This window comes from Hypanus sabinus, chromosome 1 (genome assembly GCF_030144855.1).
Source record: "Hypanus sabinus isolate sHypSab1 chromosome 1, sHypSab1.hap1, whole genome shotgun sequence".
NCBI classification, from domain to species: Eukaryota; Metazoa; Chordata; class Chondrichthyes; order Myliobatiformes; family Dasyatidae; genus Hypanus; species Hypanus sabinus.
Window position 1 is genome coordinate 213,797,806 of NC_082706.1, and position 12,607 is coordinate 213,810,412.

A 12,607-nucleotide genomic window follows, 5' to 3' on the forward strand; every position below is an offset into this window, starting at 1 on the left:
GAAGGGTAGGTAGTGTTGAGAAAGCAGAGAGGCTACAGAACTACAGACAGATTATGTTGGATAAAGGGGAATCCAATCTCCAGCTCTTTACCTCTTTCACCAATTGTCTTCCTAGCTCTTTACTTCACCCTTCCACCTCCCCTGGTTTCACCTATCACCTACGACCTTGTATTTCTTCCTCCCCTCCCTCGCCTCCTTATTCTGACTTCTGATCTTTTTTTTCCAGATCTGATGCAGGCTCTCAGCTCAAAACATCAACTATTTACTCTTCCACAGATGCTGCCTGGCCTGTTAAGTTCTTCCAGCAACTCCTGTGTGTTGCTTGGATTTCCAGCACCTGCAGATCTTCTTTTGTTTGTGACCACATTATAGGAGACAATTTAACTTGAATGGCTTGGGTTGCACCAAGATATACCAGTTTTACTGTGGGACCGTGGTCTACCCATAACCTGCCCATGGTCAGAACAGTGTCAGTAACTAGGTAAATTGATGGTCATGCTCAATTAAAAATCATTACTGATATAAGGCTTGCAGCACTTTCAAGTCATTTTTTATTGTCATTTCAACCATAACTGCTGGTACAGTACATAGTAAAAATGAGACTTTTTTCAGGATCCCAGTGTTACATGACACAGTACAAAAACTAGACTGAGCTACGTAAAAAAACAACACAGAAAAAAACTACACTAGACTACAGACCTACCCAGGACTGCATAAATTGCACAAAACATTGCAGGCATTACAATAAATAATAAACAAGCCAATAGGGCAGTAAGGTGTCAGTCCAGGCTCTGGGTATTGAGGAGTCTGATAGCTTGGGGGAAGAAACTGTTACATAGTCTGGACGTGAGAGCCCGAATGCTTCGGAGCCTTTTCCCAGACGGCAGGAGGGAGAAGAGTTTATATGAGGGGTGTGTGGGGGTCACAGGGCTAAGAAACTACAGAAATTAAAATCTGTGCATAATATTTCACTCAGTTGTGAGTGAACACAAGTCTGCCTGCAATAGAGGGTCACTCTGCCAACTCCAATTACAGAACATCATTTCTTTATATCAACCCAAATAATGATGTCACTCTATCAGCTTTTAAAACAGAGCATACTGCACAGCAACAGGCTCTTTGGCCCATCTACTCTGGTGAACTCTTATTCTTCCACTAAGACTTTAGTTCCTCATGGTTGCATGTACAGAATTAATCAGGAGAGATTGTTGCTGATTTCAAATGTAACGGAAAATAAAGCAGACATTTCCATCAGACAGTGGTGAGATCACATCTGGGATATCATGAATGGTAATGCTGTGGCTGTTTAAAGATATCAATGTGCTAGCAGCAATTCAGAGACCTACTAAACAGATACTTGGAAAGGTCAGATTGCCTTGCAAGTAAATATTTGACAGCCTAAGCTTGTATTAATTCAAATTGAGAGGGGACATGATTGGAATATCTGAAAGGATCCTGAAAGAATGTGCACTGAAAACAGATTTCCTCCTGTAGTAAAGTCTATAATGAGAAATATATTTGGAAAATCAGGTCTCCCTGAGAAAATGCCATCAAATCTTTAAAAGCTCTGTGGAGCATATTTAGGGTGACCTAACAGAAAAAATGGAGGAGGAATACAAAATTTGAAGAGGAAGAAAAGAAGCTTGTTGTCTTAAAGATTTGATGAAACTTTCAGAGAGTTGACTCTCTTTGCAATAGTTTTCCTCAAAGAATGGTGGGACTAGAGTTTATAAATGTCTTAAAGATTAAGGTTGATAAATAAGACAATAAAACTTAGGACATAATTAGCCATTCATCCCCTCAAGTCTGCTCCTCTATTCTATTATGGCTGAACTCCATTCTCCTCTCCCCTTAACATTTGATGCCCTAAGAACCAATGAACCTCTCAACCATCCCTTACCCATTTTCACTTCATTCACCTCAACCTCTCCTCCCCAGTTCTATTGTTCACACACTCCAAGGACAATTTGTAGCGGCAATCAACCTATAAATATACATGGAATATAGAAAAACACAAGCACCTGAAGGAAAACAACATAATTTCAGGGAGAATGTGCATATTCTGCAGAAAGCTTACACTATTTCCCAGATTTTCAATGAATAATTCTTGCATTTCTCAATCCCATCTTCTTCAACTCTTATATTTTCCCTCTGCTGTTTCCATTAGGTCAACCTAAATTCATCCCATGAAGCTTATACCACAAGACATTCCCTCTGCTTCTTCGGTCCACTGAGCCTGCTCCGCCAAATGATTGTGGCTGATCTATTTTCCTCTCAAACCCATTCTTTTACCTTCTACCAGTAACCTTTCATACCCCGACTTACCAAGAATCTATCAACCTCTGCCTTACATACACCTAATGATCTGGCCTCCACAGCCATCTGTGGCATCAAATTCCAGATGAACCACCCTCTGGCTAAAGAAATCCCTCCAAATCTCCATTCTAAATGGATGCCCCCCTTATTCTGAGGCCATGACATCTGGTCCTAGACTCCACCACTAAAGGAAACATACTCTTCACATCCACTCTGTCTATGCCTTTCAACATTCGATGGGTTTCAATTAAATCCCCCTCATTCTTCTCAATTCTAGTAAAAGCTCAGAGGCAAACAGTCCTCATATGAGCAACACACAAAAAATACTAGAACTCAGCAGGCCAGGCAGCATCTAGGAAACACTGAACTGAAACTGTTTCGTGCTGAAGGGTTTCAGCTTGAAACGTCAGCTGTACTCTTTTTCCTAGATACTGCCTGGCCTGCTGAATTCCACCAGCATTTTGTGTGAGCAGATTTTCTATTGTTTGTGATTAAACCCCTCACATGGTAAGCCTTTCATTCCTGGAATAATGTTTATGAACCTTCTTTAAACCCTCTCCCATGTCAGCACATTCTTTTTTAGATAGGGGCCCAAAACTGCTCAAAATAATCCAAGTGAGGCCTGGTTATTTAAAAGGGCACTTCGAGAGCATTTGTCCATGGTACGAGGCCTATCAGCAGCGTCAGTGCTCTACGAACTAAATAAAAGTACAAATGTACAGAAACAGAGTGGCCATTGTCAGGAGTAGGCCAGTGGTGAGAGTAGAAGCGACAGGCCTTACCTCAAACCAGGCTTCGGTTTGGAAGAGGCGTCGGCTCTGTGTAAAGCTTCTGTTAAGGTCTCCCTTGTTTTTTTTTTCCTTTTCTTAATATGCCATTTAAATGGCTGTGGTGTGCTCTTCATGCCAGATGTTGGAGAACTGGGAGAGCCAGAGTCTCCTAGGGAACTACATCAGTGTGAAGTGCATCCATTTGCAGCTCCTTGAAGACCGTGTTAGGGATCTGGAGCAGCAACTGTATGACCTTTGGTTTGTACGGGACAGCGAGGATACAACTGAACAGAGTTACAGGGAAGTAATCACCCCGAAGCTGCAAGAGGCGAGTAGCTGGGTGACCATCAGGAGACATAGACATGGAAAAGCTGAGAACCATGCTCTAGTGAGGGTAGAAACAGAATGATTTGACAGATAAATGTGTGGCTGAGAAGCTGGTGCAGAGGACAAGGACTCAGGTTCTTGGATAATTGGGATCTCTTCTGGGGGAGGTACGACTTGTTCAAAAGAGACAGGTTGCATCTTAACCCGAGTGGAACCAATACTCTCGTGGGGAGGTTTGGTAGAGCTGTTGGGGAGGTTTAAACTAACTTGGCAGGGGAGGGGTGCTGGTGGGAACCAGAGTGAGAGGACTCAGGAAGGAAAGGATGGAAAAAAAACAGTAAAGATAGCGTGCAGTCAGATTGTCAGGAAGAGCAGGCAGGTGATGGAACTTAGTTGCACCCAACAGGCTGAATATCAAATTATTATGGATGCAGAGTCAGAAAGGATAGCAAATATGGTACTCAACGTGTTTCATCTAAATGCATGTAGTGTAAGAAATGAGGTGGATGATCTTGATGCAATATTACAGATTACCATGTATGATGTTGAGGCCATCACTCAATCGTAGCTGAAGGATGGTTGCAGTTGGGAGCTGAATATCCTAGGTTACAAGTTATAGAAACATAGAAAACCTTCAGCACAATACAGGCCCACAGTACTGTGCCAAACATGTACTTACTTTAGAAATTACCTAGGGTTACCCATAGCCCTCTTGTTCTAAGCTCCATGTACCTATCCAGGAGTCTCTTAAAAGGAGGCATGGGATCCAAGGGTACCTTACTTTGTGGATCCAGAACTGGCTTGCCCACAGAGGGCAAAGAGTGGTTCTAGACGGGTCATATTCTGCATGGAGGTTGGTCACCAGTGGTGTGCCTCAGGGATCTGTTCTGGGATGACTCCTCTTTGTGACTTTTATAAATGACCTGGATGAGGAAGTGGAGGGATGGGTTAGTAAATTTGCTGATGACACAAATGTTTGAGGGCGTTGTGGATAGTGTGGAGGGCTGTCAGAGGTTACAGCAGGACATCAATAGGATGAAAAACTGGGCTGAAAAGTGGCAGATGAAGTTCAACCTAGCTAAGTGTGAGGTGGTTCATTTAGGTAGGTCACATATGATGGCAGAATATAGTATTAATGGTAAAAGACTTGGCAGCGTGGATGATCAGAGGGGTTTTGGGGTCCGAGTCCATAGGACACTCAAAGCTGCTGCGCAGGTTGAATGTGTAGTAAGGTAGCATACAGTGCATTAGCCCTCATCAATTGTGGGATTGAGCTTCAGAGCCAAAAGGTAATGTAGCTATATAGGACCCTCGTCAGACCCCACTTGGAGTACTGTGCTCAGTTCTGTTACCTCACTACAGAAAAGGATGTGGGAACTATCGAAAAGGTGCAGAGGAGATTTACAAGGATGTTGCCTGGATTGGGGAACTCGGTGTTTTCTCCTTGGCGCAGCGGAGGATGAGAGGTGACCTGATAGAGGTGTATTAGATGATGAGAGGCATTGATTGTATGGATATTCAGAGGCTTTTTCCCAGAGCTGAAAAGGCTAACACGAGAGGGAAGTTCTAAGGTGCTTGGAAGCAGGTACAGAGGAGATGTCAGGGCTAAGTTTTTTTTATATAAACGCTGAGAATGGTTGCCACGGATGCAGTGAGTGCGTGGAATGTGCTGCCGGTGACGGTGCTGGAGGTGGACATGATAGGATGTTTTACGAGACTCCTGTGGATAGGTACATGGAGCTTAGAAAAATGTGCTAGGGAAACTCTTTGCAGTTTTTAACATAGGTTACATGGCTGGCACAACATTGTTAGCCGAAGGGTCTGTAATGTGCTGTAGGTTTCTATGTTCTGAGTAAATCCCATTTCTCATAACCACTTATATTATTGCTTTTTGTGGAATCATACTTTGTGTTTAGTGGCTACTATTCTTGCCTACTTTACATGAGAAGTACCCATATTATATTAACTTCCTTGACCTGCAGATGGTTTGCTATTTTAATTCATCTGAGTTATCAATCACTCAAATACCCACTAAATGGGCAGTTACCTTTGCCTTAGTGGCAGCTGAGGCCAGAGCCGCTGCAGCAGCTGTGACAATGTTTCCTTCGCCAATGTGATGTTCCAGCTTCTTTTTCCCAACATCCATTTCTTTATCTTTGCCGCTAACATCGATATTCTCCTTGTTTTCTTCTTTATCTTTGTCTTCAGATGGAGCTGTCAAGTCAAAAGACCAGAGAAGAAGAAAATAAAAAAAACAAGTCTCTGAATAAATGGTTTTGGCTTATGGTATACACTTCTGATCAGTTCTCAAAAATTCTAGTGAAGAAATCCTACAATTAACTTTTGAAGTTTATTTTTAAAAATATGTTTGAAAAATTCAATTGAAGTTTTGACAGTTTCTCATACAAGCACACTCAATACAAGGATTATTAGGCACCGAATGCAGATGGCAAGTATTGACACTTATTCACTATATGTCAAAAATAATTTCCAATTCAGACTAACATGTTTGATTATTTTTCACCCAGTAACCCTTCTCACTTGGAGAATGACTAGCACAGATATATTGCAAAAACTAACAGTGGTCTCACTTTTCCTTATTTTAGTTTAATATAAAATCCTGTCATCTCAGGAAGAAAGAGATTAGCTCTAGTTGTCATCGAAACATAGTGAAATGAGTTGTTTGTGTCAATGACCAAGACCATTTGAGATGTGCTGGAGGCAGCCTCAAAGTATTGCCATGATTCTGGCGCCAGCAAAGCATGCCGACAACTTACTGAGCCTAACCCATATGTCTTTGGAATGTGGCTAACAGCACAGGATAGAAAACTTAAACATATCAAGAGCACGCTAGTGCTCACATCAAAAAGCAATTTCCAACATGTAAATAGGATGCCGGATCCACACTGGCATTCAACCTGAATTTTTAAAAGATTATTATTCACTCAGGAGATGGAGGCTTCATAGATTGAGCTAGTATTTAATTGCACACCTCTAATTGGGTGGTGAGTTATGTTCATGAACTTCTGTAGTGAGGTGAGCATTTACAATGCTGTTAGAGAGTGCACAGCAGAATTCAAAAGAATGTCTATACATTTCTAAGTCAAGATACAGTGGGTTTGCAGGGTGGAGGAGTTCTAGTTCTTTCATTGCTTGTCCTTCTAGCTAGTTCAGATTGCTGGACTGGAAAGTGCCATGTGAAGAGTCTTAGCGAGATGCTGCTGTACAAACTGCTGCTACTGTGTTGATGGAGTAAGTGAACAGTTGTGGATACGACGCCTATTAAGCAGTCTGCAACCTTGTATCCAGAGATACCGGCCACGTGACGGATGCACTGTCACCTGGCTGGTTGGAGGACACACCACATGCCAATCAACATTTGGTCCTTCCCAACTAATCAATGCACACCTAAATTATTGGTCATCTTAACTGGATGATCTCACCCAGCCCCATGCTTTAAAAGCTGTGACTTGCCCTTGGCTAGCCCTCTCTTACAGACCACCACATTGGAGGTAAGTGCATTGATTTATGCTTGGGAAGGTCTATCGTTTGTCCTGTTAAGGGAGCCGCAGCTATCCAAGGTCAAGGGGGATAGCTGTTGTAGTGCTTTTTCCTTGTTCTTTGTTTGTGTAACCGTACCCTGTCCCCACACCGCTTCCTGTGTATTGTAGTTGCTTGTGTTGACCTGACTTCCCTTTGTAAATAGATTCCTTATTATTAAAACTGTGAGTGACAAGCCCTCTACTGTTGAGACTCAAAGAACCAGTTATTTTCCATCACAACAAACATCCTGTATGGTGTGGAATCTGCACTCATCCAGACAAGTAGAAAGTAGATCCTCACACTCCTGATTAATTTGCCCAGTTTCTTAAATTATAGAATTTGGCATAATTTAAAACTCCTACAGTGTCTAGTTCCAGTTCAAATTTAACTGCCATTCAACCATACATTAATACCCATGAATACAGCCAAACAAAAATGTTACCCTGGGCCAAAGTGCAAAACACAGTACCAACAATCACACGAAAAAATAGTCCAAAACCCCGAGTCCATGAATGTTGTAGAGTCTGTAGTTTAACACAATAGAGCTTACCTTCTGCCCAACAAACACTACCAACTCCAATGCCACTCTCCTGGGCAGTTGTAAACAGGTGACACCGCGGCTTGAGGCCTAGTCATTATGTTGACTGAGGCCAGACCAAGGCTGAGGCGAGACCAACCGCCCATGCCATAAAGCAGTGAATTGAACTTGCAGCATTCTACACTAACAATATCCAACAAGTCATGTGATCACAAGAAACGTGAATTAAGACAATCTCTATTAGAATGCCCACTGCCTTCGCGCACTGACTCTTCCAACACACCTCTGCACGATCTGCACCAAGTCCAGCTTCTCCACCAATAAGCAACTTGCTGATGGGGTATACCCACAGTATTTTAAGTTCTTAATGTCCAGGAGGGTATTGTGATTGTAAACAATACATTAATAAAAGACAACAACAGCCCTGGTTGATCCTGTAAAAGCTGCTGCAATCGAAAGTACCGCCATCTTACTGAAAATGGACTGGCCTGCACCAACAAGAGAAAAGGCAGATCCAGAAAGTCCAAGCATGACACACAAAATCTGGATGATGGGGAGGTAAATTGGATTAGTAAGTATGCAGATGATACCAAGGTAGGTGGCGTTTGTGGATAATGAAGTAGGTTTTCAAAGTTTGCAGAGAGATGTAGGCCAGTTAGAAGTGTGGGCTGAGTGATGGCAGATGGAGTTTGATGCTGATAAGTGTGAGGTGCTACATTTTAGTAGGAATAATCCAAATAGGACATACTTTGTAAATGGTAGTGCATTGAAGAATGCAGTAGAACAGAGTGATCTGGGAATAATAGTGCATAGTTCCCTGAAGATGGAATCTCATGTGGATAGGGTGGTGAAGAAAGCTTTTGGTATGCTGGCCTTTATAAATCAGAGCATTGAGTATAGGAGTTGGGATGTAATGTTAAAATTGTACAAGGCATTGGTAAAGCTGAATTTGGTATATTGTGTACAGTTCTGGTTACCAAATTATAGGAAAGATGTCAACAAAATAGAGAGAGTACAGAGGAGATTTACTAGAATGTTACCTAGGTTTCAGCACCTGAGTTACAGGGAAAGATTGAACAAGTTAGGTCTTTATTCTTTGGCGCATAGAAGGTTGAGGGGGGACTTGATCAAGGTATTTACAATTATGAGGGGGATAGATAGAGTTGACATGGATAGGCTTTTTCCATTGAGAGTGGGGAGATTCAAACAAGAGGACATGAGTTGAGAGTTAGGGAGCAAAAGTTTAAGGGTAACATGAGCGGGAATTTCTTCACTCAGAGAGTGGTAGCTGTGTGGAATGAGCTTCCAGTAGAAATTGTAGAGGCAGGTTCAGTATTGTCATTTAAAGTAAAATTGGATAGGTATATGGACAGGAAGGGAATGGAGTGTTATGGGCTGAGTGCACGTCAGTGGGACTAGGTGAGAGTAAGCGTTTGGCACGGACTAGAAGGGCCGAGATGGCCTGTTTCTGTGCTGTAATTGTTTTATGGTTAAAATGCTGGAGGAACTCAGCAGGCTAGACAGCATCAATAGCAAAGAGCACAGTTGGTGTTTCAGTCTAAGACACTTCATCAGGACGGAGAATCTCTGCCTCATGGTGTTTGCTCAACAGAAGACAAGCCATATTGTGTAAACTGTAGACTCTGCAACATTCATGGATTCAGGGTCTTGCACTTTTTTTTTGTGTGACTGTATTGCAAATGCTGTTCCCTTGTTCATGAAGGGCAGTAGAGATAACCCAGGAAATTATAGACCAAGTTTTAGTTGAGTAGTGGGCAAGTCTTTGAAGATCCTGAGGCAGCATTTATGAGCATTTGGAGAGACAGAATCAGATTAAGGATAGTCAGCATGGCTTTGTCAATGACAAGTCCTGTCTTATTAGTCTGACTGAAATCTTTGAGGATGTAACAAAAGACATTGATGAAGGTAGAGCAGTGCATGTAGCGTATATGAAGGAGGCATGGGATCTAAGGAGACCTTGCTTTGAGGATCTAGAATTGGCTTGCTCTCAGAAGGCAAAGGGTTGTTGTGGATGGTTTGTATTCTGCATGGAGGACGATGACCAGTGGTGTTCCGCAGGAATCTGTTCTGTGACCTCTCCACTTTGAGATTTTTATAAATGACCTGGATGAGGAAGAAGAAGGTTGGGTTGGTAAGTTTGCCAATGACACAAAAGTGGAGGGTGTTGTGGATAGTGTGGAGGGCTCATTTGAGACCACAGGACAATCAAAGCTGCTGCACAGGCTGACTCTGTAGTTAAAGTGGCACACAGTGCATTGGCGTTCATCAACCATGGAACTGAGTTTAAGAGCCGAGAGGTAATGTTGCAGCTATATAGGACCCTGGTCAGACCCCACTTGGAGTACTGAGCTCAGTTCTGGTCGCCTCACTATAGGAAGAATGTGGAAACTATAGAAAGGGTACAGAGGAGATTTACAAGAATGTTGCCCGGATTGAGGAGCATGCCTTATGAGAACAGGTTGAGTGAACTCGGCCTTTTCTCCTTGGAGTGGCAGACAATGAGAAGTGACCAGATAGAGATAAGATGATGAGAGGCATTGATCGTGTGAATAGTCAGAGGCTTTTTCCTCAGGGCTGAAATAGCTAACATGAGGGGGCACAGTTTTAAAGTGGTGGAGGCAGATACGATAGGGTATCTTAAGAGGCTTCTGGATAGGTACATAGAGCTTAGAAAAATAGAGGGCTATGGGTAACCCTAGGAAATTTCTAAAGTACATGTTTGGCATTGCATTGTGGGCTGAAGGGCCTGTATGGTGCTGTATGTTTCTATGTAGCTTTGAGGAAATAAAGAGGCAACAGAATGACTTAGACCAATTATGAGAATGGGCAAAGAAGCTGGCAGATGGAAGAGTGTGAAGAAGTGTGTGATCATAAACTTTAGTAGAAAAAATGAAAAAGTTGGCTATTTTCTAACTGCAGAGAAGATACAGAAATCTGAGCTGCGAAGGATATGGAAGTCCTTGTGCAGGATTCACTAAAGGTTAATTTGCAAATTGAGTCTGCGTTGAAGAAGACATGGAATGTTAGCATTTAGTCAGAGGCTTTTCCCAAGGCTGAAATGGCTAACATGACAGGGCACAATTTTAAGGCACTTGGAAGCAGGTACAGAGAAGATGTCAGGGATAAGTTTGTTTGTTTTTAAAAAACGCAGAGAGTGGTGAGTGTGTGGAATGGGTTGCCGGCAACTGTGGTGGAGGTGGATACGATAGGGTCTTTTAAGAGACTCCTGGATAGGTACATAGAGCTTAGAGAAATAGAGGGCTATGGGTAAGCCTAGTAATTTCTAAAGTAGGGTAATGTTCAGCACAACATGCTCCTAACAGACTGCGTTAGGGTACTGGAGCAGGAGCTGGATGACCTCCGGATCATTCGGGAGACTGGGCAGTTTATAGACAGTAGCTTCCGGGAGGTAGTTACATCTAAGGAACAGGGCACAGGTAATTGGGTTACCGTCAGGCGAGGGAAGAAGAAAGGGTAGGTAGTTCAGGGTTTCCCTGTGGCCATTCTTCTCCAAAACAGTTATACAGATTTGGATTCTGTTGGGGGGTATGGCGTACCTGGGACAAGCTGCGGCAGCCGGATCTCTGGCACTGAATCTGGTTCTGCAGTTCAGAAGGGATGGAGGAAGAAGAGGAGAGCAGTAGTGATAGGGGACTCCATAGTCAGGGGTACAGACAGGAGATTCTGTGGACTCCTGGATGGTTTGTTGCCTCCCGGGTGCCAGGGTCAGGGATGTCTCTGATCACGTGCACAACTTTCTAAAATGGGAGAGTGATCAGACAGATGTCATGGTACACATTGGTACCAATGACATAGGTAGAAAGAGTCAGGTGGTCCTGAAGAGTGAGTACAGAGAGCTTGGTAGGAAATTGAAAAACAGCACCTCGAGGGTAGTAATCTCCGGATTGCTGCCTGTGTCATGTGCCAGTGAGGGTAAGAGTAGGATGCTCCGGCAGATGAACACGTGGCTGAGAAACTGGTGTAGGGGGCAGGGTTTCAGATTTCTAGATCATTGGGACCTCTTCTGGGGCAGGTGGGACCTGTTCAAGAGAGACGGGTTTAAACTAGATTTGCAGGGGGATAGGAACGAGTGCTAGAGTAGATAGTGGAATGGGGGTAAAAATAAATGATGTTAGTAGTTCATGCAAAGTCACAAACAGTAAGGTTGTGAGTGGTGGTAATAACCTTCTGAGGTGTTTATATTTCAATGCGAGGAGTATTGTGGGAAAGGCAGAAGAGCTGGGGGCCTGGATTGACACATGGAATTATGACATCATAGCCATTACTGAAACTTGGCTACAGGAGGGGCAGGACTGGCAGCTCAATGTTCCAGGGTTCCGATGTTTCAGACGTGATAGAGGCAGAAGGATGAAGGTGGGGGGGGGGGGGGGGGGGGGAGGTGGCTTTGCTAGACAGGGAAAATATTACAGCAGTGCATGGTACGACAGATAAGAGGGCTTGTTGGGACAGGTTATTCTCTGGTAGGGATGTGATTGGTAAGTGAGAGGCCTTCAAAGAAGAAATTTTGAGAGTGCAGAATTTGTATGTTCCAGTCAGGGTTAAAGGCAAAATGAAAAAGAATAAGGAACCTTGGTTCTTGAGGGATATTGGAACTCTGATAAAGAAGAGGAGAGAGATGTATAACATGTATAGGCAACAGGGAGGAAATAAGATGCTTGAGAAGTATAAAAAGAGTAAGAAAATACTTAAGAAAGAAATCAGGAGGGCTAAAAGAAGACATGAGGTTGCTTTGGCAGTCAGGATGAAAGATAATCCTAAGAGCTTCTACAGGTATGTTAAGAGCAAATTGAGCAAAATAAGGGATAAAATTGGTCCTCTTGAAGATCAGAGTGGTCGGCTATGTATGGAACCAAAAGAAACGGGAGAGATATTAAATGGGTTTTTTGCATCTGTATTTACTGAGGAAATTGGAATGGAGTCTATGGAAACAAGGCAAACAAGTACGGAGGTCATGGAATTTATACAGATTAGAGGAGGAGGTGCTTGGTGTCTTGAGGCAAATCAGAGTAGATAAATCCCAGGACCTGACAGGGTATTCCCTCGGACCTTGAGGGAGACTAATGTTGAAATT

General features: G+C 43.0%; 1 protein-coding gene across 4 annotated transcripts in view; it reads right to left on the minus strand.

Annotated features, from left to right (window-relative positions):
- Positions 1-12,607, minus strand: part of smarcc1a (SWI/SNF related, matrix associated, actin dependent regulator of chromatin, subfamily c, member 1a) — a 282,864-nt gene that overhangs the window by 50,908 nt on the left and 219,349 nt on the right. For all 4 annotated transcript variants that reach the window (XM_059985324.1, XM_059985310.1, XM_059985330.1 and 1 more), the window contains exon 24: positions 5,461-5,627. In XM_059985324.1, the coding sequence (XP_059841307.1) occupies positions 5,461-5,627 (167 nt within the window). The remainder of the gene's footprint in view (positions 1-5,460; positions 5,628-12,607) is intronic.